The sequence below is a fragment of the Neodiprion pinetum genome, chromosome 1 (genome assembly GCF_021155775.2).
Source record: "Neodiprion pinetum isolate iyNeoPine1 chromosome 1, iyNeoPine1.2, whole genome shotgun sequence".
In the NCBI taxonomy this organism is placed as follows: Eukaryota; Metazoa; Arthropoda; class Insecta; order Hymenoptera; family Diprionidae; genus Neodiprion; species Neodiprion pinetum.
Genome location: NC_060232.1, coordinates 4773855 through 4799850, shown reverse-complemented (window position 1 = coordinate 4799850; position 25996 = coordinate 4773855). Strand labels below are relative to the sequence as shown.

At 42.7% G+C, this 25996-nt stretch overlaps 1 protein-coding gene across 2 annotated transcripts; it reads right to left on the bottom strand.

Moving 5' to 3' along the window:
• Positions 1–525: 525 nt before the first annotated feature.
• Positions 526–20273, bottom strand: cysu (Curly Su). Of its 2 annotated transcripts, none has more exons than XM_046633117.2 (17): positions 19469–20273; positions 15841–16041; positions 12909–12988; positions 11343–11436; positions 10822–11013; positions 10403–10599; positions 9452–9704; positions 8846–8991; positions 7725–7966; positions 7243–7375; positions 7007–7134; positions 6807–6916; positions 6614–6706; positions 6361–6530; positions 6023–6131; positions 5848–5947; positions 526–3016 (listed from the first exon to the last, which is right to left on the bottom strand). In XM_046633117.2, the coding sequence occupies exons 1-17, from the start codon at positions 19477–19479 to the stop codon at positions 848–850; spliced, it is 4428 nt and encodes a 1475-aa protein (XP_046489073.1). In that variant the 5' UTR covers positions 19480–20273; the 3' UTR covers positions 526–847. The 2 variants fall into 2 exon arrangements, with proteins under 2 accessions (XP_046489073.1, XP_068993720.1); XM_069137619.1 differs by lacking the exon at positions 526–3016 and adding an exon at positions 3875–5075 and having other exon boundaries at positions 19469–20017.
• Positions 20274–25996: the final 5723 nt, after the last annotated feature.

The window sequence follows — 25996 nt, the reverse complement described above, 5'->3', positions numbered from 1 at the left end:
GAAGGAATTCTTTCGGTGATACACGTAAATCTGTCATTGAGATTAATTCACCGACCATTGCGAAGGAACTTTACACGGCACACGCTACGCACTGCCCGATCGCACTGATCATATCGCTTGTCTGTAATGCGTAAATGCTGCTTGTTGACTGGCTGGCTGAAACAACATTTATAAGTTATTCTTAATTAATTATCTCGAACCGCCAGGCGAATACCAGTTGTCATCTTTCGAACAAGCCACCGGTACGAAAACAGGAAGCGAAACTGTGCACCGGATTTTATACCACGGATTATCCACACATGGAATTAGACTCGAAATAAATTAGCCAAATTTGAGGTGAGGGTTACACATGACGTAAATAGTCGTGAAAATTACTCATCACGCGACATGATAATAATTAATTAATTAATATATAATATATAATAATTAATAATTAATTAATAATTAACTTCCAACAATTTATTTTCCGCACTTTTTTACTTATTACAATACCGCTCATCGCAAAAAGAACTTTTCAAGCATGGCATCGTTAAACGTCACCGTTATGCTTAGAGCACGCGTGAACGTTTTTCATTCGTGGTTTTTTTTTTTTTTTTGTACATATATTGCTCCAAGTCAAGTATATTTATCATTGAAGTAAGATGTTGTAAATACTAATTGCTTTACAGTTTAAAACAAAGATCACTTAAATATCTTAGAATATCAATTTTTACGTGCGGTTCCACTCTACATTAATTAAGACTGTGAACGTCTCATTTTTACTTCATTATAATTAAAATTAGTCAACGAACTTGCGAGTCTGGTTATTCCAAACTCGTGACAACAGTACCGTAAATCTTAACATTATTTACGTCTTTTCTTTTTTCTTCGGACCACTGTATTCAAGTGTCCAGTAATTTTTGTACATCGCCGGCATTTTTCCCTCCTCCTTTGCCTTTGCAGCGACTTTATCATCGAGCCTAGAGACGTCATCTTTCCGGTCAAGAATAGTGCCCAGAGTTTCGTAAACTTCACGGAGCGATTCGTCGCTCGGTTCATCGTCGGCCTTGATCCCAGATTTTTTCTTCTTCTCGAGGAAATCCGCTACGCCTTTGTTGTCGTTGTCCGACCATTGCTCGTAGTACGCATCGTCCTCAACCTTGGCAGGCTCGGATCCATTCCGTTCATCTCCAGTCCCAAACATTCTCTCATAGGTTTTATCATGCGCGTAAGGATCCTCGCGAAGATCGTCGCTTTTGACTACGGACGACGAGGCGGGAAGTCGTTCTTCCTCATCCTCGTCTTCGTAGTATCCGGCAAACGGAGTATCGGTCGTAGAGGAACTAAAGACTCGGTCAAACTCCTCGAAGAAATTCGGAGGGACTACCGTGGCATCCTGTCCAGCACTTTTCTCCTCGCTTTTCCCATCCTTGTTTCGAATCCCCTCGCTCTCCTCGATCACCGGAATTTTAAGAAGTTCGAAATCCTTGTCCCAGGCCTTACTCGCGTCCCGTTTCACCTGCTCGTTGTTCCCGCGGACTTCAACTCGTCTGCTGCCCTGGTGCTCGTTCACGTCTCCTCTTGTCTTGTTCTGCTTGTAAGCGGCCGCTGTTTCCCTCTCGATTTCTTTAAATAACTCTTCAAGATTGAACGGCTTCTTGTAGTCCTCAATGTCGAACCGCAACGTCTCGAAGTCGAACGCATCCTCCTGAGGCTCGGAGTTACGTAGCTCATCCTTGGCTGTCGAATCTTCATCGTCCTCTTCCTCTTGTCGCAGCCCTGCGTTATCGTCCCCTTCTTCGTCCGTTTCTTCTCTTACTTCCTCCTGTTCCTCCTGTTCCTCCGCCTCCATCTGCACCTCGTCGCTATCCCCGACGTCGTCATCGAGAACAATGATTTGCGGCATCCTCGGTCGCTGCTCGATGACAGCCGGTGCTTCCGGATCAACGACGTCCGCCTCTTCGTTCGGGTACTCGACGTACCTCTCCTTCGCCACCCTTCGGTCGTCCTTGTCGAGGCTCTGCTCTCGCTGATCGGTGTAATCGGGCACTTCGACGTAGGGTATCATGTCCGGATTGTAGGGAGGTATATCGGCGGGATAACCGTTTGCGTCTTTGGGCGCGTCGGCCGCTCCATCCTGCACGCCCTTCTGATGATCCTGAAGGTTTATGTAGGTCTGATTCTTCGCGTTTTCGTCGACCAACGCCGCCTCCTTGGGAGGCTCGACGGTCTCGTCGACTTGAACAATCGGGGTCCCGGTCGTCGTTCGCACGACGTCAGCATCGGGTATCGGCTGGCCGTTTCTGTAATACTGCCGGGAGCGTTTCGGCTCCTTTTCTGGAGACGGAGGCGGCAAATTCAAGTCCGAAATCTCGCTCGCCGCGGTATCGTTGCACACCTTGAAGACGGGGGTGTAGCCGGATTTCCTGGACTTCTTTTTTCCCGCTATTCCTCCGACGGGATTTTCCCCCCCGTCAGCGGTGACCTGGCGCTTAGACCTGCGAAGGGGAATCCGGCTGCTCTGCGTCCCTTCGTCGTAACGATTGCGCGACAGAATTTCCATTATCCTGAAAATGTTCTCTGGATCGGTTTGCTCAACTTTCTTCACGGTCGTTTTAGGCAGCTTGATAGGAGCCTTGATAGGACTTCTGGGTAAATCGTTGAGCAGGGTTCTCAAAGATTGAGGTTTCTCTTCGGAGATATCTTTCATCGGGGAAATTGATACCTCTGACTTCTCAAAGAAGTAGCCTGTCTCTGGCACGGCGTAAATCTGGGTCGAACGCTGCATCATCAGCCACGGTGAACCAATAGATTTTTTATCGGGTTTCGGTTTTGGTTTAGTTTCCGGGGTGACTGAAGTGGCGGATACTTTTGACGGGCGGAGGCCGGCTAATCCTAGAATCTTGGCGACCGTTACCGACGTCTTTTTAGGCTTTGACACCAAGTTATTCTTGCTTTCAGACGCCTTAGGCATCCTGGCGTAAACCAAGGGCGGCATTGGTTTAGGTACAGGCATGACGAAAGGTCCAGGAAAGTTCTGAAAATAATACGAGATACCCACGATAGATTTAATAATCTGTAAATCCTAAGGTTACGAATACATCACGCCTGAAAGCGTTGGTATATTTACACAGTGCTACAAAATGTAAAGCTCATTTACTTTGACTATTTATTGGTACTTTCTCGATTTACCATAGATATTGGAAAAACCATCCCCGTCAACGTACAGCAATTTACAATCAAATTTCTACGTTACCGTGCACAAATACAAATTTTGGATGTCTATTATTTACAAGCAAAATAGAAATCTGGAATAATGTAATACTCACCGAGCTATTTTTTAAGACAGTTTACACGATATTTGGCACTGCACACGCTAAAAATTCTGCACGTTCTCAGGTCGTTCTCAAACATTCTTCCAAGTAACTACGTGGATATAAAATATTTTTGGAAATGTGAATGTGTTATGAAATTATAATTTCGATCGGTCAAGATTGGTCTGAATAAATAAAACTTGCACTCAGAAATTTCTCAGGCATCGGAGCGTCAGGTTGAGAAGCAGCCTGTCTGCATGTGGTAAAAGTCACGCCCGTATATTTCATCCTTGTAGAGATCGACACGTACGGTCGCTTCCTATTGCAAAATGGACCTCGAACAGAGTCGGAAAGTGAACGGAGGAGGTGAGAGAAGGTAGGAAGCTGATCGGTAAAGGGAAAAAGAATGGCTTGAGAAAATGCGCGGACAATTGATAATCGATCAATCGATCAATCAATCAATCAATCAATCAATCAATCAATCAGCTAATCAATCGTGCATTGTGCAATTATATACATACATATATGTGCTGATGCATGTATATTAAATGTACGATATTTTACACTTATACGCAATACACTTACAAAGTGAATTCCATACTTTATTCTTTCGACGATGGTAAATTATTATGTGTATGTATGTACAAAATCGCGCGTATTAAATAATATCATTAAACAATATCGCGCAATACATATACATATATATATATATTTACATTACATACTACGATATACGCCTACAATACATAAATACCGGTGTATTCAATCGTGGGTATATAATAAAATAAATCAACTATATATAAATACTTGATGCAGGCGGGTGCGGATTGTGGGTAACTCAATCGGATGGGTGCAGGTTTTGTATACACATTTCGTACGCATGTAATAATATATTCCAGTACGCAGTATACGTTTACATACATACCATTCGTAGTTCTACCTATACATAATATGTGTACATAGATTTATTTATGAGGCAATGATTAGCTTATTGATAATACGAGATTTTTTCCCACCTCAGAGTAACACGTCAATTTTCTTTAAATTATCAGTATAACGTAAGTCTGGCATAGAAATAAACACTTATGCCATATGCTGCGCCGTTTTCGACCAAATTTTATACTTTCTATTGTATTTCCCGACGTTCTCTATTTGTTGAGCGCAAAGGCATCGGTCAGCATGAATCCTCAAAGCTACTGATTATGCAGATTGTAAATATCGAAGCGAAGTGAAAGTAAAAGAGCCGTGTCGAGAGAAGAATATTAATTGAAAGTAATGACTCGCGGTTTACCAGATACCCTGTTTAAAGTACAAATAGGTCGTCATGTTTACGTCAGTATCGAAACTACACATTTTTGCTAGAGATTTAGTCTTTCAGGCTCAGTCCCGATATTGCAATTAATAATTGATTAGATAAACATAATCAAAAGTAAACATTGGTTATATTTGTGGTCAGAGAAATATATATATATATATATATAATGTATATTGCGTGCAGTGCAGGCGTGCGGCGCTGATGGTGCGTGATGTTCGTGTGTATTTGGCGAAGTTTGATAGTAATCCATTGGTCAAGGGAAATTTATAAACGAAAATGAAAAAAAAAAAAAAATAACCATAGGTTCACTCTTGGGTGAGCAAAGTTTCTAAATAAGAGGCGATGCTGTTTACGTTTGCAAAGAAGATTTGTGAGATGACATTTTCTCCGTGGTTTGACGGTGTTGGAAATGAGAGCACCGAATCACTGGCAGGTAATTGAAACGATTGTTTCTCCATCGATAATTGCTACAGTATGTAAAAACAATAAGAATATTCCTAGTTAATTCCTTACACAGTGTCAAGATTAAATCTTTCGCAAAATCCGACAATTTTAGCTAACAGTGAGAAACAGAAATAGTAGTAAAGAAGAGAAGAGAGTCCAGCTATTTACTTGATGCAGAAAAGATAATAAGTTTCGTGATAACAGGTGTCGTAATACATTAAGCAGGTAAAAAAGTTTGATTATTATTATTTAGGTGAAACTATGAAGAAAAAAAAATAAACATAACAATGAGTAAATTGAATGTTAATAAAGTGTAAAAAAAATTTGATAAAATTGGACACACTTAATAATTATTTATAGCGAAATCGAGATGAAAATAACTACAAGGCGAATCCAAGAAGCAATAAGGGTATGCTAGCATTTTTGCTAACCCTATGCAAACCGTTAAAATTTTTTACTATTGCAGTAACATTCCTCTAATAGAAATACCAAAATTAAAAACTGAAAAGTTCGAAAAAGTTCTGTTGAAACAATAATTGGATTGTTTAACATAAAACGGAGGAATAAAATTATAAACGGAGAATAAAGATAAAGGGTAATTGTTCGACTTGGATGTTTGAGTAATGATGGGAAATTGCCCGCGGTCAAAAGTGACAACGAAACCAATAACACTATGAACTAATGTAAGTTCTAAAAACTAATTTCTATTTTCTACCCACACTCTTACAGGATGCTGAGGTGTACCTTTCATATCTACTTGCCCAGGTGCGAATACTGCTCGGCAATATTACTCACGTATTGGGCGGCGTGCGCCGTTTGCGGTGACGGAAACTCGGCCCATTTGCTAAAATCGATGCTAGGTAAAATGCCACTTCGACAAGGAACCCTTGGATTTCTAAAATCAAAAACCGTGAGGTAAAAGACAAGAAAAGTGAAGTTAGGCAGTTCGGTTTATAATAGATTTACTTACATTTCGTGATCGGGAAGAACCATTGGATAAATTTGTATCGTATCGATAAGATCCGTGTTGTCACAAATAAGTCTCGCCATTCTGGATTTCCGAATTTCAGTGAGTTGTTCTGAGGAAAATAAAACGATGAAGATTGAAAAATTTCAATTCAAAATTTCATATAAATCTCTTATCCTGAATTTACTGCAACGTTTCATTAAAATCCATATTGATTATTGTCAAGAATTATGGATAAAGATATCGTAGTTATTGTTGATACTAAAAACTGATAATTTTTTCTATTCGCTAGGGTTTTTTTTCTGATAATTCGTATGAATTTATTCAAAATTATGGCTTACCAGGAGTGAAAGAAGACGGCTGATTCGGCAGTTCGTACCAAAAGCGATCCCCGCGTCTCGAGTAGCTGAATTGCGTTGCAATAATGCAAGCGAAAGTGGGACCCAACATGCTACCTGGAAGTGGTCTCTCAGAGACACCACCGGACCATAAATCGACGTCAGAGGGATGCCTAAGATGATGGACATTTTTATTTTTATAGATGCACAACGCCTATTCAACGATTCTTTTTTTAATAAATAAACATATACTAACTGAAATATCGAGCTGTATCGCCTGATGGTCTCGTTTGGCATGGATCCGAAGAGTTCTTCAAAAGTGTCAGCACCGGGAAGTCCGCAGAATTTTCTGTCGAAAAAAAAAAAGAAACAATTTATGAGGTATAAATCTAACGAAACCCAGTCTCTTTTTCACATCAAATATGTATAGGTATATTATTCCTGGTTACCTGAACTCCATGTAGCTAGGAAGTCCGAATTCTCGACCACGCTGCATATTGAACGACACTAAATCCATACCGAATTTCGCGCCGACTTTTTTGAACAGATGATTGGTGACCTGAAGAAACAAGGCAAAAAAAAAAGAGGAGGGTAAAATCGGAATCGAAACTTTAATACGCAGGGATTCCAACTTGTCGCCAATACTGACCTCCTGGGTGATAGAATCGTCCATAGCCTGAGCGACCTGATTCATCAGACCCATAAAATATTCATCCAAGACCCCAGCGCGGTACAGATCGTAGGGTCTTCTGATAAGATCGGAGAGCCGTTTGGACGCTGAAAGAAAATTAGGGAAATAATTTCTTCATCCGTTGCTTCGACGTTGATCAATATTTTTGACGCGTTACCACACGGTCGTCCCAAATACCGAGTGCCGATACGTACCGATGAACTTGTGAGCTTTGCTCCACCTTTCAACGGCCGTCGGGAGCAACGAATGACCAAATCTGTAGGCTGCGGCTGCGAACGCATCCAAGACTCCCGGGTTTACACTCGGGTCGTAGCCGTCCCAGTATCCCTGCATTTCGAAATGAAACAGCAAAGGTTTAGCTGTGGTTTGTGAATGACAGAATAAACTAGAGAGCAATGTTGCACGGAATCAACACCCCGTCAAAAGAATCGAATCTGTTTCGATAAAAGAAAGTCCTATACCGGCATTCCAACTCCCCCATAAATAAGAGGCAAACTGGAGCATACGCAAGGTGTTTGGCATTGATTGTCAGTCATTCTAGCCGTAGGCATTTCAAGCCACATGATAATATATAGGGAAGGGGTGGAGCCGAACGGGTGTACGTGTAGTCGGTATGTTATACGCGTTAAGAAAGCAGAAATTGCGTAATAAGTAAAACGTATGGTTGTAAAATTACGTCTTTCTCAAGCAGGAGGCCAAACTTCTCCATGACCTCCTTTCCGAGCAAAATTGGGAGAAATTCGTTATAGGTGACGTGCTGGATCTCAGCAATTACGATACGTCTTGCCTCCTGGAATATCGTCTCGTCGTCCCAATGAGGATTAACCTGGGCCAGGGCGTTGGCTGCCCGGTTGTGCTCTCTGGCCAGCAGCGTGTGCATGCAGGTCAGTACCAGCTGCTCGTTGACCCGAATCTCACCTGCGAAATGCGAAAAATCCAACTCAACAAGTTAGCTACATTCACGGCTTTTATATTTAATTTTTTGATAAGCTGCGCCACCGTTTTCGAAAGATCAAAATTTCTCCCTCACCACCGCCTTGATTTTCAGCGAAGATACTTCTATCAATTACTGACTATACTCTACATCGTTACATTTGTCTTGGATGTCAGTTAAAACTTCGAAGAACAAGAAAGACAGTAAGAAAAAAAAAAAAAAACAGACGAGGAAAAAAATTAATTAATTATCCTAAGGGCCCAGTTGAAAATAAATATACATAAATAAATAATTAGCATACCGACCGTGATATAGGTCCGAAATATATGCAAAGATTAAGATAAAATTAACGATATTCCGACGATCATGGAATTATAATTCGAAGGGAAAATTGACGAAAAGTTGTAGTAATACGAACGATCGATAACGGGGACACTCCCTATAAATGATAAGAAATTGTTACAGCGTAACATATGTAACGTACCTGGGGGACGTGCTTTAGTGTGTATAAAGAACGATTCGAAATTCTTCTTACAAGTAATGAACTTCTCACGTGACTAGTTGCGATTAGAAAGTTATTCATAGTGGTAGTAAATATTTGTAGAGATAACTTCTTAGTTAGTTGACCAATGTTCTAGAAATAACCGGATCGGTTGCTTACGCGACTGAACGTGTATTATGCATACATGCGATTATTAATTTACACAGGATAATCAACCGTCGCTGTCCATTATTACCTCGTTCTTGACTATAAACGAAACAAGGTTTAACGATCGATTATACCTACGGAGCGCAACGGACGAACCACGATTGTTAGGCAACCGCTTCAAATCAGGGTGGGAAGTTAAACGGAGGAAACTTACCGGCCTCGAAGCAGTACATGGAACGGTTTGGCCTGGTGCAACCTTCATCAGGAATGTCGAGCTTCAGGGGCAGCAAATCTTTAAGTCCGTATTCAGAGAACACGGGGTTCATACGTAACAGTCCGCCATATCCGGTCCGCAGTTTTCTACCGAAGAAAAACTTTTCATTTGATTGTATCATTTCAACGTTTGTTACAACTCTCGGAACGTCGGGTGGTTGTTATTCACAGATACGGTATCACCTGATAAGAATCGGAATAAAAAGTTGAACTGATCTTTAAAAACCGTTGGCCCGACGTATTACACATAATATCCCAGTCACACCCACGACATCGTGAATTTCGTAATGTTTACTGTTTCTGGGTCAACAGAACCGATAATTCGTTGACACCTTGGTGTAACTTGATCGATTGAGTTAACCTTGATAGCCCTTTTTTCTATATCCCTTGTCGCAATTAAAAGTTGTACACACCTGCGTTACGATATCCTTGACGACATTGATGGTGCAATTGCGTTACACGTTCACGTCCGCTCACACGAATGTCGGGAAAGACGTTATATTCAATGGGAACGCATCGAAGATACGTTTGGTCAAGTGATATTTACCTCGCAAAAGCGTCCGACACTCCGTAAACCGTGTTGCCGTCGAGGACCCCGGTGAGGAGGTTGAACTGGACGCGAGAACCGAGGCGACATCCGGGTCGAGGCGCTGGGAAACCTCGAACAAAGTCCATGCAGCGTACCCCGAACAGTCTGTAGAAGTAATCGTCCTCCGGTATCAGGATCTCGTTGCAGTAAGGATTTTTCAGGTGCGGCGGCCTGTTGCAGCACTCCTCGGGATCATTTCGGTTCAGCAAGTCTGTGTAGGTAACACGGGATTAAAATCTAGTTGACGATATTTCTTTCCTCTTTATTTTCATCGTTCATGTACAAAGTTTGTTCTTTGCAAAGTTTAATAGAATCTGCAAAATCAACTTTCACGCAATCATCATTACATTACCTACGGATATAACGTACATTCGGAGATTGGTGAAGGACCTGGGAATGAAAGGACTGCAACGTGAGATCATTGCACCGAGTCAATAAACTCGCACTTTCTCTTGCAATTAGGGTATAATTTTTAGGAGTGACCATTGTGACGATCACTCTCTCAATTTTTTAACGGCACGGTGCAAGTACAACGGTATCGTGTTATTAGAAAGGGCGCGGGATGAAACCACCGTAAATGAACCGTTGAAACAGACCATAATCACGGTATAGCGAATGAGCGTGATTGTAAGCACATCGAAGCGTTCATTCACCGATGTCTTTGCGGCCTGTTCAGAAAACAACAATTGTCATGAGAATATCGATGCGCAACAATCAGAGAAAAAGAATGAGAAAGTTTGGAGTTAGCATTACCGGACAATACTTTGGGTGGATACGTCGCAAAGCGAAACGGCGTATAAGTTTCGTGCTTCGAACATATTCATGGGCACGTTTGACGAATCAGCTGTAAAATGTCGTGACAGCCCGAGGACCAAATAAGAGATAGCTAATTTATACGAAGGTACTTACCTAACGGTGTGGCGGTCAAAGTGTAGTCGTGATCCATAAACTGGCCCCAAGCGATGACCATGACAGTACCGGCATGGTCGTGATAACCTTCGTCAGGGTGCATGGTGCGAGAAACGACACGAGCCAAAGGTAGCTGATTTCCGGTGACAGATATTCTGGGCGAGTTTATGCCGTCGGAATACCTCGGAGGCAGAAGTCTAAGGCGAAGGCCAACGAAGGTCTTTATTAAGGCAGGTATTTCAAAATGATCAAACACCTCGCAGTCGGTGCCGTTTGCTGCCGCCGAGGCAGAGGTGAACGTCCGTCAAGAGTCCCGCTCGAGAGGATGCGGATTAGCGTTTAAATCTCTCTCGGGCGTGTCATTAATCTTGTTTATAAAAATGAAAACTATACTAAGCGGAAGGAAACGTTTCGGTTACCTTGAGAACGGCGTCATGGTTGCCCCCCACGTTGGGTTTTCCAGATTCGTGCAAAGTCCGTCGTATCGCCGATATTTTCCTGGACGGCACTCGACGTTGCTCAGGAACGCTGGGCAGACTTCGCGAATCAAGGTTTTCGACGTATCGATAAGCGGAAGACCCTTTTCGATGTCGTCGTAAGTTAGTCCGTATCTAAACGCGTGGAATGTTTTACTATTTTTCATCTTCGCCCTCCTTCCCATCGAGATTCGCAGAGATTGAACCGAATACAAAACTATTGGCATTAGCTTGAAATACGTGACACTAAAGGTCCAAAAAGTTTACTATCAATTTCAGAAGTTTACGACTGGTTTAACGACAATCCTTGCGGATCTCCTGTTATTGGACACTTTCTAAACGAGAACCTTTTTTCAAGCTCAACTGGTCAGGTATCAAACATTCAGGTCCTGAATATTACACTCTGCGATAACTTGAAACAATATTCTTATCGGAGAATTGCTGCTAAACAATGTCAGACGTACTTTTGCGCGAGGTTTGTAGAGATGTCCAAAAGGAGCTCGCCGACCGTGGCCAAGTCTTCTCCGCGCCATGTTTCGGTGTTGGGCTGAGCAACGTCTGTACAACGCAACACAACAGACACATGTAAGTCAAAGATTGAAAAAATAACTTCGTTATGAAATATGGTGTAAGGTATATTCGTCTAAACGGAGGGATGATTTCAAATGTTGGTAAAAACCACGCAAAGAAATCCATAAACCTAGAACAAGTAATCTCGCATAGCGGCAGAGCGTTTGTGACAGGTTCGTTTAATTTCTTCCTGTAATTTCGCACGCCTTTTCGAACTGCATAAATGTACAAATACCGGTAGAATATTTGGGGCGAAATGCAAAGAGAAACCGGAATATAGGGTGAAAGCGAGGCAGGATGACGAAGCGTATTTTTGTTGAAATAAATTAGTAAATCGCGGTCACGGGTTTTTCCTCACTTATTATACAGAAGGCAATCTTACGCGGGGTAATTAGATTAGTTGTGGCCTATATTGTCTGCACTTATTGCGAATTATCATGATGGATTATTTTCTTCCCCCCTCGAGATTGCCTTATATAATTTACGAAGCTTTTAGATAATCAGTAAGTAATAGCGGGTAAACATGAATCGTAACCGTTAATGAACTGTTAGTTTTTTCTATTCCTAACACAGAACTCGCAGGGAATGAATCTATTATATGTAACTTCAGATTCTTACATACTCAAGAATTACAAACTTTACGAGATAATTTCGTAACAGCTAACAAGCCCAAAAAGATTATACGTCAATATACTGCTCATGCTTTGAATCATCTCCAATTTTTCTATTCAAAAATTGGACAATATAAGTTGACGCCGAAGGTTGTCGGTATAAAGTAAAGGACTTTGGCCTGTTTAGAAATCGGTGAAAATTAGTTTCTCGTGCGAGTAAATGAACGCAAAGTTTGACCAGACTGTTGAAAAAATGGTTCTCCATTCTCATTCATATCAGTGTCGAGATATGCCTAATGTAAAGCAATTTAATTCAGCAACTATGAGCGTGTCGCTGACGTTAACTAGCACTTACCGACCTATTTGTGGTCCGTAAACAAAGTGGTCGACCTCACTCGCGGTGCTTGCATTAAGTATTGAGAAATCGTAGTGTAACGAACGGGTATTTTTGCGCCGATAAACATACGTATTCACCTGCACTAGCCCGTAGGCTGCAGGTCGACTCTGCTTTGAGAGGATCAAACAAGCTGCGGCGATACCTCCTTGCGTATTTGTCTCTAATTAACCATCGATACATTCTGTATCGACCGCGCCGCTAAGTGCCTAATTGTCAACCACATTATCTCGTTATTGAGGATAAATTTTTTAGCCCAACGTGACATTTTCTGCCAATGCCTTTCACGTCGGACTGTCACTTGCTACATGATATACTCGACAACTGGTCCCGCCTATTAATATACGCGGAAAATTTATCCCAATTACGATACGCAACGCATCGATTTCATCGACAATATTCTTCACCAATGCAGAACGCGGTACGGAAAAAAGTAAAAGGAAATAAAAACTTACTGATGCGTTTGCGAGCTTCGATGTAAGCGTGGTTCACGGCGTCGTAAGTGATGCACGTCTGACTTCCGGCGGAAGGCGGGCTGTAAAATGAAAGAAGCAAATGTTAGTCGAAAAATGGATAGAAGAAATTTCCGTCAAAGTACGTGGGCCGGTACACGTCGTAAAATACGAAGGTATGATAATACAATGGGCGGATGATCGGACGTTGAACAGCAAATATTTTGCAAGGACGTCAACGGCGGCGCGTTGCTGGATGAGAGATAAATGGTAGAAACTAAGTAAGGTTGCATAGGAATGCCGCGTGCGTTGGCCTGCGGTTCTATTTACGCGAGGCGAGCATTACACTTGGATTGCGTAAAAGGTGTTGTGCGAATTGCGAAGGCTCTGTAGCTGAGGAGGTAATACAAGATGCCGCATGCCAGTGAGAAAAGCGATCTAGGTAAGGATCAGCGCCGGCATATCTGGTTTCTGGAACGCAGACAAGGCGTTTCGCGACGTCGGCACGTCACTCACTCAGTCAGTCAGTCAGTTAGTCGCGGTAACTTTGTGTAGTGGGTATAGTTTTCGGTTTCCAGTCACCGCTGAAAGGGTGTTGCACCACTTCCAAGTGGCCAAAGGCCTCGCCTCGGGGTCTCGAAGATGAATGATTCGGTGGTAAACGAGAGGGAAGAGATCGAAGAATGAAGGAAATACAAAGAAAGAGAGTGAGCGATGAAATAAATCGCTACTGTCCGATTAGCCGACACGTATTGTGCGGGTAGACGTTATAGCCCTAGGTCCGAAGTTTAACAGGTGAAAAAACTTGCATCCGTTGACTGGAAACGAGATAATCTAACACTAAATACCATCAGAGTCAGAACTTGTGTTATGAAATATTTAACAGCTGTCTTGTAAAACGGCTACGGCACGTCGCTCTCGATCATTAGCTCGATCTCGGCATCGCTTCGAACACAGCTAATGACACGCGTAAGAAGGGCAGGATTGAAGTGAAAAATTGGTTATTAAAATCTTGACACCGTCTTTCAGCTCCGCGATCAAATAACGCCAGTGATAATCAATATTTGCATCACGACGAAAGGTTGTTGGTCGACTCGTAATGATTGGATCAATTTCCATGTCCCGATCATACCCGTGCAACTTTGGCGTTAGGCGTAACGTGATTGAATAGAGTAAATGCCTGTGGCAGATTTTACCGCGAGAGATAATTGACGAAATGAATTAAGCTAAAAGGCTGGAAATTATATCCAACGTTAGACCGATAGAGGGTCGGATTGATTGTTGAGGCAAAGATTGGCCTGACAATCAGTCAGTTCAAGTCAGTCAGGTGTAATTTAGCACTAAATCTTGGCCCCCGAGAGTATCTCCCGAAGCGATATATCCGCTGCTCGATTACTCTATTCGGCTTCCCTTTTCCAGCCAATAAATTTCACGAGTTCTTTACGTCAAGCTTGGAAGTAAGTAAGTATATCATGCCAGTCGTTCATTACGGAATAGCGGCTTATACTCGGTACCGAACTCCACTCGACCGTTGATCATTCATTATATAATCACCCGTGCACTCTTGTACGAGTCTCGGGGGTATCCGTACGTCCAATTTACACTTCACCCGCAATACCTCCGCGTCCTTGGAGAAGCGGAGGTCGTTCCAAGGGCCTGGATGCGAAGTATCAAGGGAAGAAGAATAACCAAGGAAGACGGACAGCCGTGCAATTATTCGGTGATCTTTCGAGGCGAGAAAAGGGGTCAGTGCATATGACCTTGCCTTAATTCGTTCAGGTAGTTAGGCAGCCGAACGTATCTGCTGCTGGACGACCGTGTGGGTAAATGTAGAAATGCAATTGTACCGTACAGAGATGATTTTGCCCGGTTAGAGATAAAACTTGGTCCAGATGTACTCGACGATTTCGACACAATTTCGGCCTTCGACGTGACGGCGGTTTTGCCGGGTTAGAAAGTTCATTTATTAAGTCAGACTTATTTAACCATTCGCACGTGTGCGGGTACGGCTCGGATACATTATATTGTACCCACTGTATATATAACATATATGTGTGTGTGTGTGTGTATATATATATTATATATTATATATATATATATAATATACCCGTTAGAAATGCAAACGCGGGCGTAACAATAATTATGCGTTTAAGAATGACAGGCTCTATTTTCCCCGCATACAGACACGTCATAATACGCACAACGGGTATGTGTTACGATATTACATCGTTGCGAGAGTACAAGCGATTACATATTTTCATTCAAAGATAAAGCAGCAACACCGACCGACCCAACGTTACGTAGAGATTTGGAACGCCGGCGACGCTGGCGAATATCGAGCGTGCATGTATGTGGCTGCGTTCCTTGCCGAGGTGCGGCGGAACATGTTCATTCCTCTCGAGTCCGGCTCCATTATTTCGTATCCTCGAGGCATCGATAAAAGCAGTTTTGCCGCGGTTGCACGCGATATGAGATACGAGATCTGGTCAGGGAGTAGACGACGTGTCGTTAATCGTCGGTAGTCGATACCGACCAATGAGATCCAGCTGTCGAGCCGAAAAGCCCGAGGAGTACAAGCTCTTGAGCAACATTTTCACGCGTCATTCGCGTCACCGATTCGACGTTCAGCCGGGCATTATTCGGGGTGGTTGCACACGTCGGCTCGGGAGTAGATGATACACGGTACAATGTGTAATAAACGCAACCTAGGCTACGGGTACTTATCGCACGCTATGCATCGCGGAGAAAGTGCTCACATGATAGCTTTCGTGCGGTGCGATAATAATTGCGAATTAATTAACCGTTGCCTCATCGTTCACGTGCTCGCCCTGCGAATCCGAACAAGCGTATTCCCACGTAAGTGTAATATTTAATCATATCCCTATTCGCGAATCCCACAACTCCAAGGTACGAATTAAAACTATATCATACTCACAATGTACCGCGCAGCAGGTTGTAGGTGTAATCGAAGGCGCTCGATCTTCCGGGACCGTCGAGAACCAGGGCGCATTCATCGCCGATTGTTGAGTAAGCGTCGATCGGCTGATACTGGATTCCCGAACACCTTAGATCCGCTCCGAAAATCGTCACTGCCGCAATCAGAACCGCGGCTAACCGCGTCCGCGGTATCGGTGATCTGAAATCACAGGAACGAAATCATTATCGCGCGAATCGTCCGCTGAAAAGCAAAAATAACTACGCATCCTAATAGCATTCTCTGCACCTCCCGAGGCTCGTTACGCAGGCGCGTTTTACGAGCCCGGATTGCGCCAACCGAACGAACGGATGGACGACTGACGACCGGAGGATTATTGCCTTTCGAGTCCGGATGCTTCGGCCGATGTATCGACAAGTTCAGCAAATCCGTTCACTCGATGACCACTCGCAGACACCTAACAGCGTGCCGAATCGGCTGTAATACTTTTGCTCCGTTCCGCTTAAGCGATCGAAAAACGAGCTTATTATAGATAATATTATAGGCCATAAATTGCTGCTGTTGCGAAATGCACGATAGCGTACAATGTATACGATCTCTGTCCGGACAGAGATGAATCATACCAGTGACACGCATTGTTCGTTCTTCGCGTCCTACATGGTATATAGTTGCTACGCTAATCAATCAAGATCATTGGTTTCTTTCTGCCGGATGACTGATTCCTTCGTTGTGCGTTTCGTTGCAAGTATCCGACATTGTTCCTCGTTGATAAACTTGTACGGAATTTGATGACCAAGTCCAAGAAATACGACATGCGTGCAAAAAAATAAATAAATAAAAATAAAAATAAACAAAAAACACAACATTCTCCGCTTAAACGACGGTGAATAAAAGTGGCAGAAACGTGGGTTAACCACAAGTGGGTGAGGTGCCGTCGTAAATTGAAGTAGTTTTGACACGAGCAACCATATATTATACAATCTCGTAGTCGATTGGACGAAAGCAGGGCATAGTTATGTCGCGTGAAACGCGAGTTCGAAACATGGAAATAGGCTCACTGCGAGGTTCGTAGTACGGGGGAAACCGCGAGCACGTGTCCCGAGCAGCCCGTGGGCAGACAGACTGACGGTAGGTTTTAGCATATAGCGAGTGATCGGTATTGGGAGCTTGCTTATCGTGCGGTTCGCTAACGATTATGCGAAAATGGTATTAGGTGCAATAAGGTTGAATACGGCTATGATAATGAAAGATTTGATCGTTAACCATACCCGATATGTGTTTACGTATCGCGAGACTGGAAAATAAATATATTTATACCTATGTCTGTACGCGCATGGTCCATTATGTGGTTTCGATACGTATCTTGGTAGCGGCGGCGGTAGAACTCGACGTTGTAACGATTGGTTGGCACATAAACTAGTTCGCGGGCTGCGCTTATACATATAAAACCAATTAAACGGACCTCGGATAACTTTCGAACAATACGCAACTGCAGTTTCACAGTTTAATGAGGTTTTGAGTAAGCCAAGAGTACTCCGAGCCAGGGATCATTAAGGCGTTATATTGCCTGTTTAAGGACAGGGGAGTGCGGTGGCCGAATATTCGCTGCATACAACCTGCAATCAATTTGCAAAGGACTCGCGGAGGTGTCGCAATTGCTGGTTTACGCTCAGCCGTAATACGCTATTCTTCAAATTACTTAAACTGCGGTTGTCACCGGGTTTATGGAAAGTCAATTGAGACGTTGTCCGGTTAGCGGCTACTGCAGTTACATGATTTTACGCTTTCGGGACCCTCGCGTTTTCCGGCTGACCGCAGACAGTCTGCTGCCTTCGTCAATGGTCGCCGCGTGCAATTTTTCGCAAAACCACTTAACTTAACTGCGAAGCCCGCCTGATTGTACAATTTACACCGAGGCATGTTTTTATGTTCTTTCTTTTATTTCTGATAACGATCTCAGAAACGAGGCATGACCGATACTCCCACGAATAAACGATCGGTCATGTCTATCCAGCTGTGAAATATATATATATATATATATATATATATATATATATATATATATATACCGTAATAATATCTACCTGGGTATCGATGTAACGCTAAAATCATATCCAGACAATTAGATCGACTGTCTGCGCAAGGCGGAGGGGGGCTGAAATCACCGAACCGAATCAATTGAAGCGTGATAAAGATCCAGCTTGAGAAGGGGGAAAGTTGAAACCGAAGACGCGATGAATTTCTTTTCAAATAAATCCCACGATTGAAAAGTAAAGAGCGTCTTTCAAGGCCCGTTGAATTCTCCGGATGTTATACCGATCCTCGAGACGCGTTGCGTCATTGCAATGCAGCCGATGACGTCAGCTCTGAAAATCTCTCCGCTCCTGAGGTATATCTTTTCTTTTATTTATTCAATTTCCACTCATTTTATACATTTTTATGTTTCCCTAGTGCTCTCTGAACGTCTCGACTTACCCGCGACCCGACACGCGTCACGACATCACGAGATGAATAAATTTCAAGCTAAAAGGCGCGTATTCCGCAAACGTCCCAACAAAATCATGTCAACGGTATGGCGACTTCCTTTCTATTCAACGGTTCTTTATTCTGGCTACTTGTACATGCATGTGGACATTCTGATTTGTTCTCTAGCGCGCGTTCCGTATTCGTTCGTCGATATTTTCAACCGGAGTAAGTTTCTGAAAACGACGTTGCAAAGTAAAAAAGTTCCATTTGCCTACTTTACATTGGTCAAGAATGCACGATAAATTTCGTCAGAATATGATACTCGAAATCGAGAGGTAATCGGAGTAGACATGACGTAGAATTTTGATCTCCGATAAGAAAAGGTCCTTGATTTGTCCAACCGTTCAGCCGATGTGTCCGAACTGGCAATATCCCGGCTTTTGCAATCCGTTCGGAAAGCTGGTTCGGCAAAAACGCGAGAGGACTGTACAACCAACGGTATCCTTAGAAATGTGCGATATTGGGTTACACGGTGCGTGCCCGTATCGAATTTTGCGGAAGACGATTTTCACTTTTGACACTTAATACGGACGGCGATAGTCGCATTGCGCTCAAGGTGTGCATGGATTCGTGTAGCGTCAGTCCTGCGAGCATCGGATCTCCTACGCGAGTCCGTTTTACTCGTGCGTACCCGGAGGGAAGAAAGAAGGAAAGAAAGAAAGGTGTATGAGAGTGAAATATGACGGGTGATAGAAGGCGATGCCTAACTTCCGAATCATCGCAATTGCCTCGGTGTCAGCCTCCTTTCAAACATCCCGAAGACATCAAGAACCGTTGTCCTCGTTTTATTGTTACCTAAATCTAACCGCCTGCGGCGAACGTCAAGACGAGCACAGTAATCACGGGATGATCCAAATAAAACGAGATATTTTATACTTTCTCAGAGCCGGTTAAACGCCCCTTTCACTTTCCGTGGAGGCTTCAACCGCGTCGGTGTGTGTATAAATAATATACGCGTGTACATTTTAATAACTAGCAATTACAAGTATCACCGTAGACCGCGCGAAATTTCGAAAAATTCCTCCGACCACCTTTACCTCTGTAACGCGATTCGGAAAAACAATAAAATGTAAAAAATTCGATTCCACGTCTGTTTCCTCACCTGCGAATCATTCTGCCTGCATTTGCTCGCGTTTCGCGAATATTCTCAGTAACGGTATCACGTCGATGTTAAAATCGTGCTCAGTAATTGATACCGACAATGAGAGACTCCGATCGAAGTCTGGAGCCACCACGACACCACACACTGACAAAATACCACGATTTTCTTACGACTGCGATATATTGCGACCAAGTGACTTCCCGAAGTGTGCAAGGAGCAGCCTGCACGGTAACACAGTCGGCTAACTCTGCCTGGTGATAATGTTCGACTGTTTAATGCCAAAGAGTATGTTCTAGCGGCTGGTGGTCAACGTAGTTCTTTAACGGGGACGCCGTCCCCTTACCGAGCCAAGACTCCAGGGTGGGATGCGAAAGCTCCCCAAAAGTAGGGGCACGGTGGGGGGGAGAACGCCACTCGATTTGTACCTGGAGGACGACTGGCTGCTCGACTATTTAGACTCTCTGTAACTCTGTACCCAACGATGCAGTGTTTGGCTTGCAGAGAAGAAGTTTCTTGCGTACGCCTCGACGGATCGACTTTCCTTTCTATGGTCTTGTACTTGCTTCGTACGTCTGCTGCCCTAGATTCCCTTTTCTTCTTTCCAACTCGTCACGTATTCCAACGACACCGCGAGAATTCTCCTCATTTACATTCGATCAAATGTACAAAATTTCCAGCACGACGAAAAACTTTTCACGTCCCTTCTGACGTGGACTCTTAATCACGCAGTCTCCTTCGTCGTTTTGTTACATATGATAACAATTCTACAGTACGCAGGTACCTTACAGCTGATTGTGGATCTCAGAGACCCAATGAATTTATAAGAAAATCGGATGAATGGAGGGAATCAAGACAATTTCAATGTTTGAAAATTCAAAACAAAAATACATACAACGATGCTAGATTTGATAGTCGTGCGATTAACTTTTTTACATTCGCACGATTCGTGACCGTATGAGGATTTCCAAGATTGAATGTACACTGACCGGTTCTCTCGGTCGATCGCTTCACGGGAGGGATTAGTGAAAAATTGGAAAACGGAAGTAGGAAACGAACAACGCCACACCCTGCTCTCTTCGATGGAAAGGAAAGAGAAAAGGAAATATAACGCTCCCGTTTTCTCCGCAAAAGGAGGGCTTAAAAATCGTCATCGAATATAAGCGATACAGCATATTATTATACCTACTCCGGGTCACCACCCCGCAGAAAGTCGGTATGGCGGACGCGTGAAAGTCTCTCGTCCGATGGAGCAGATTCGCTTCGTACGACCGCAATAATTACTCGCTGTATATAATAATACAAGTGTAGAAGTATAGAGCTTATGATTCGAGCAATTTGTCCTCTTCAAAACGATCACGTACCGATTCAACGGCGTGGCGGCTTCAGATGACGTTCGAAATTTGAGATCTCTGCGAGTGCAGAGACTGCGAGTCCGAGTATAATATACCCTGGAGTAAAGGAACCTTCCTTACTCAAAGAAGAAATGAATGAGACTACCGTAAATGGAAACACCGTTCCGTGAAGCAATTTTTCGTAATATCCTTACATAAAACTGAGTAACAGACTTATAAGGAAGAAAAAAATCTCGACTTTTGTAATGAAAATAAATGCTACTACGGCAGCTACATGTAACGTTGGGTCAGCGGACGGAGAGGAAGATTCCCTCGACATGCAACCAACGGTCTGCACGTCCTTGATCTTGGCATCTTTCCGACTCATGGCGGATAAAGTTACGTCGTCCCGATGGTCAATGGATCCATTTGCGAATCCAGGGTGTCTCGGATAATCGCCTGAACGCGAAACGTTGATTCGTGATTCTCTGATAAAACACCTGGCACTACGCGCATTTAATTACATTCGCCCGTCTCAACGTGTCTTCTCTTCTCGTCCTTCGACCTGCGCACTAAACTCTCGCGTTGTTCATCGCATACCTGCAACCAAATACCTTCAGGAACGGTGAGACGAATTACCTCGGAATCGTAAGGCTACGTCAATCTCACCTCTCCTGAACCTCGTTTCACAAAATGGTCTCGGCCTGCGGGTAAGACTTTTCAAACGTATTCGTGGATCTCTACGGGTACAGGTTTAATCATTAGCCCATCCTCGTCTCGCCTCCTCGATTTCTTTCTCTCACAACCGCGGCAATTCGCGTATGCAATTAAAAATTTTCACCTACTCACGTACTGCACATAACGCAGTTCAAAGATCAAACGCGTGTCGATTAACGTTCGGATTAATTATCCACTAACGCCCCGCGGTGTAATGATGCAATCGTTGATGTACCCACGCGTTCAACGACATTCGTACGACATGTGAATACTACAGGTGCACATAACCGAATGTCATGATATTTTCCATTTAAAAAATCGGGTACAAAAATCGAATGACCGAGTAAACATTTTTTGAATCAAAAATAACGCGAGAAAACAGAAATATCAGGGTGATGAGAAGGAAAAAAAAATAACATTCTTTAAAGTCAATGCCAAGACTCAAGTTTGTAATGTAGCAGTACCTGTACGTATTTTGACACAGCTTTCAACGCATAGTTAATGAATAAAAAAAAAGGGGGGGGGGGGGGGAGAAATATTAAGACACATTTCAACTCCCAATTAGGTGTCTTTAAAACCCTTACACAGGTTTGAAATATGTTATCACAATAGCTGTGAAACGTTTGCGCCGAGTTGCGTATGCGTGTACGATAATTAGCCTGTTTTTTTTTTTTTTTTGTTGAAATTGATTTAAATATGATTGCGTTATTGTACGAGTGTGAGGTAGTGAATGACTGTACGAATAATCCAAGAAACAACCAGCGAGGCGGTACAGATTAATGCATTTGTATTTATATCGGCGCCCGTTCGTACATTATAACACGTGTCTTTGTTACGCAAGTGATCTCCGCCGTTATAGGTCGTCCATCAACGTTTCTACATCGGCTGCAGGAGCAGCCTCAATGTGCGGGTTGCTTACAACGAACCCGCCTGATTTCGTCCATAAGTTATACATACATTATACCACACATCACATGTGTGTCTATTATATTCACACACGACTACTCCTTCCACCGCGTTTCATAATTATTGTTTAGCTCAATGCCCTGCTGCATTCGTATCCAGCGCGTATTATAATTACAACCAAAGTGCGAACCGTACATGGTATACAATATAATTTCCCGCCGTGAACGGCAAAAGGAATATCCGGAGGCGCGAAATTCGAACGATCCACACCGATCCAGATGCCGCATAAATCGGTGTGCTTTTTTTCATCGAAAACGATTACTATCGATCGATAGAGATGCTCGGTAAATTATTCTTACGAAATTTACAAAACGCGTTTCTTTCTTTTTTTATTTTTCTTTTCTTTTTTTTTTTTTTAATAAGTGTAAGGAGTAAAACGGAAGATTGAGTGTGCGGGAAAGCGAATTTCTCAATTTTTGCACACGTACGTAATAAGCCAAGGGGCAATTCGTTTATCGCACGGCAAATATACCGCAACGTAGAGTCAAGGAGAAATCTAATTGCCATATTTCAAACGGTCAACCAGCACGTTCTGAGTCAAAATGTGATCCTGATTCGATTCGAATGTGTGTAGATCCGCATTTTAGCAACGGTCACATTGCAGCGCTTTCTGCGCGGTACGTAGATACATGCACACGATACTTGTGCAAGGCGTTAAATTATACGCGTGTCATATTTATATACTAAAGCGAATTGATGGATGTCCGTATCGTTACATCGTATATACACGTAATATCCCTACATACGTATTGCACGTTTAATGTATGGATCCGGAGCAGAGGCGCGTGACCGAGTCTCGATGCCGTAAACTCTACGCAATATGTTACTTTACCAAAATGAATTTGGCAAGGTATACATACCTACGATGATATGAGACTGAGTAATTACGTCATTCCCGTCCTCATGATTTTTTTTCCCTACCTTTATTATCACATCCCCAGGTGGACCTGGGGGTTTAATTTATAACGTAACATTTTTCCATCGACCGCAAAGCTTTTGCCTTAATTGAAACATCGGTATACTATATACGAAATTTATATAATTACGTTCCTTTCAAAATACTGGCGGTAACTTTACAATCCGCGAGATTTGCTTTACACTTTCGAATAAATTTAACTCTCTTTTCTTTTTTTTTTTCTTCTCTTTTCTCTTCATCTTTTTATAATTCGTATCTTTACCTCACGAGGAGAGTAGAGGAGAGGGGAGGAAAGACCTTTGCGTATAATGAGCAAGAAAAAGAATATGTGTGCCAGATTCTTATCGAACTAATAACTAATGTCAGGGTTTGGCCCGTACGCGTTGTAGTGTAACACGATTTTTGTTTTTCAAGTCGAGAGAGATGGATAAAGGTGAGTGAAAAAGAAATTGAAAATAAAAAAAACAGAATACACGCATAGACACCCACACACACGCGCGCGCGATACGAAGTATTTCAATAAAAGTTACAAGTTAAACATTTCAAGAAATTATCGATCGATATTAGGCAACGAACGCTCCGAGGCAGAGTTTCGCCACTCCTGCGAAATAATCAACCGTTACTTATTTATACCAACTACTAGAGGTATCGATGCCAATTTGTGTGCCTCAGTTTTTCAATTCAAACCTTTTAGACGGTATTTACGAGCCACTGGATTGCCTCGATTACCTCGCACCAGATATGTACGAGTATGTTATACATATATACACACGCTGTATGTACTAGAGGCATACCAGATCCTTCGGATATATGTATGGCCGACTGGAATTAGGACACGCGTGTTGCGGACACACGGGATCCGGGTTCGAGGGATGCCGATGAATAGTCAAACCCAAGTGATCCAGTAAGATAAAAATCGGTTTTTCTTCGGCCGTCCCGTTCCTCGTTACATCGATCAAAAAACGTGTGCAAAAGATCGCCGCGATTTCTCGCTTTCCAAACTTTTAACGCGGCGAGATCGAAAACAGTTGGTTTAAATTTTTCACTCCCTCCCAAATGGTTCAAGGATACGAAAGCGGTGCAGATACCAACAACGGTTTGTCAAAATTGAAATGTCAATCTCACGGTCACGTTGATTTACAGCTGCGTGCCCCCCCCCACCCCCCTCTTGACGGACTTATAATTCGTACCGAAAATATTTTTCTGCATTATTATAGCTGTCGATACGCTTTACAGTCGTAGTATCGAGCAAGCGTAATTATACTGCAATTAGTTACACTTCGAATTAGATCTGACGCGTGGGTAATTGCAGGTGGGAAACAAGTAAAACGAAGAAATAAATTAACATATCAGTATATGAATAGATGAATAAATAAATAAATATATATAAATATTGGAGTATTTGAAGAAAGGAAAAAAATTTCTTACAAACAGGTTGAAAAGTTCCATTTAGGTATAAAAATACGGCCGTTAAGATCTAACAAAAATTTATTAAAATTTATTAATATTAATATTAAGAGGTCGCGCATCGCACTTTTTTATTTTTCATAAGAATAACGTGGGAAAAATGGTTTTTGCTCATTCTGATTTTAACAACTAGTCCACGATCCGTCGTGCAGGACACTCTTCATAAAAGGTCTCTTATTATTTCCTGATAAATTCATTCGTTCGAAAGTTATTCGAGGTCAAAGTTAAATTTGTTTAATTGAATAACTTTTGGACGAGTGAATTTATCAGAAAATAACAAGACGCCTTTCTTGTACAGCGTTCAAATTCCCGACAAAAATACGTTCCTGTATTATCGGTACACAAACGCGTTGACGAGTTATAGAATTCCAAAGTTTATTTATATAAATATTATATTAATATTAAGAGCTGAAACTCGGACAGCGTCTTTTTTTCATCATTTGGAGCAATATTTTCGACTTAAATTTTGAATAAAAAAAAAAAAAAGAAAAAAATTGACGAAGTTTTTTTTATACAGTGTAACATATATACGTATATTTCGGAGATCTCGACCAGGGCGATGCCGGAAATTTGCGAATGATTTTTATATTAAGAAACAGGTTCGACCGGAGTGAGCAACGGTCGAACAACGAGCATGCAATGTAACTCTGCGGCAGCGCTGCGGACGCGAAGGAATCGCCGAATCCGGTCCGGACTGCAACCGCGTCTGTGGGTGCATACGGTGCATGTGCAAAAGCTCGTTGGCGAATACTTGAACGTGCAAACCCGGGCGTAATGCCGATCAGAGCGGCGACTCGCGGTTGCGCAACAACCGCCTCCACCCTCCGACGTAATTTCGCTGCATTCCCTCGGCCTGCTGCGTGCCGCACAAAAACGGGAACAACAAAACGTTTTTTGTCTCGACGTCTCGCGAAACAGGACGCCGCTGCATGAGAAAGGAGCAATTAATACAAAGAACGAGGCGGATATAATAAAAAAAGGGGGGGGGGGGGGGGGGGATAAAAAACGAGAAGGAGGACGACAAAGGACAAAGGAGGGCGAAAGTTGTTGCGATTAATTGAATTTTCATTTGCATAAATCACGAAACGAAGCAATTTTTTTTTTATTTCACTAAAGAGAATATATAGAATC

Excerpts from the sequence above, each read along its gene's own strand:
- cysu (XM_046633117.2), bottom strand. Across the intron at positions 7,135-7,242 it reads CAAAGCTCACAAGTTCATCG|CGTCCAAACGGCTCTCCGAT; the intron begins GTACGTATCGGC and ends ATTTTCTTTCAG. Across the intron at positions 5,948-6,022 it reads GTTCTTCCCGATCACGAAAT|AAATCCAAGGGTTCCTTGTC; the intron begins GTAAGTAAATCT and ends TTTTGATTTTAG.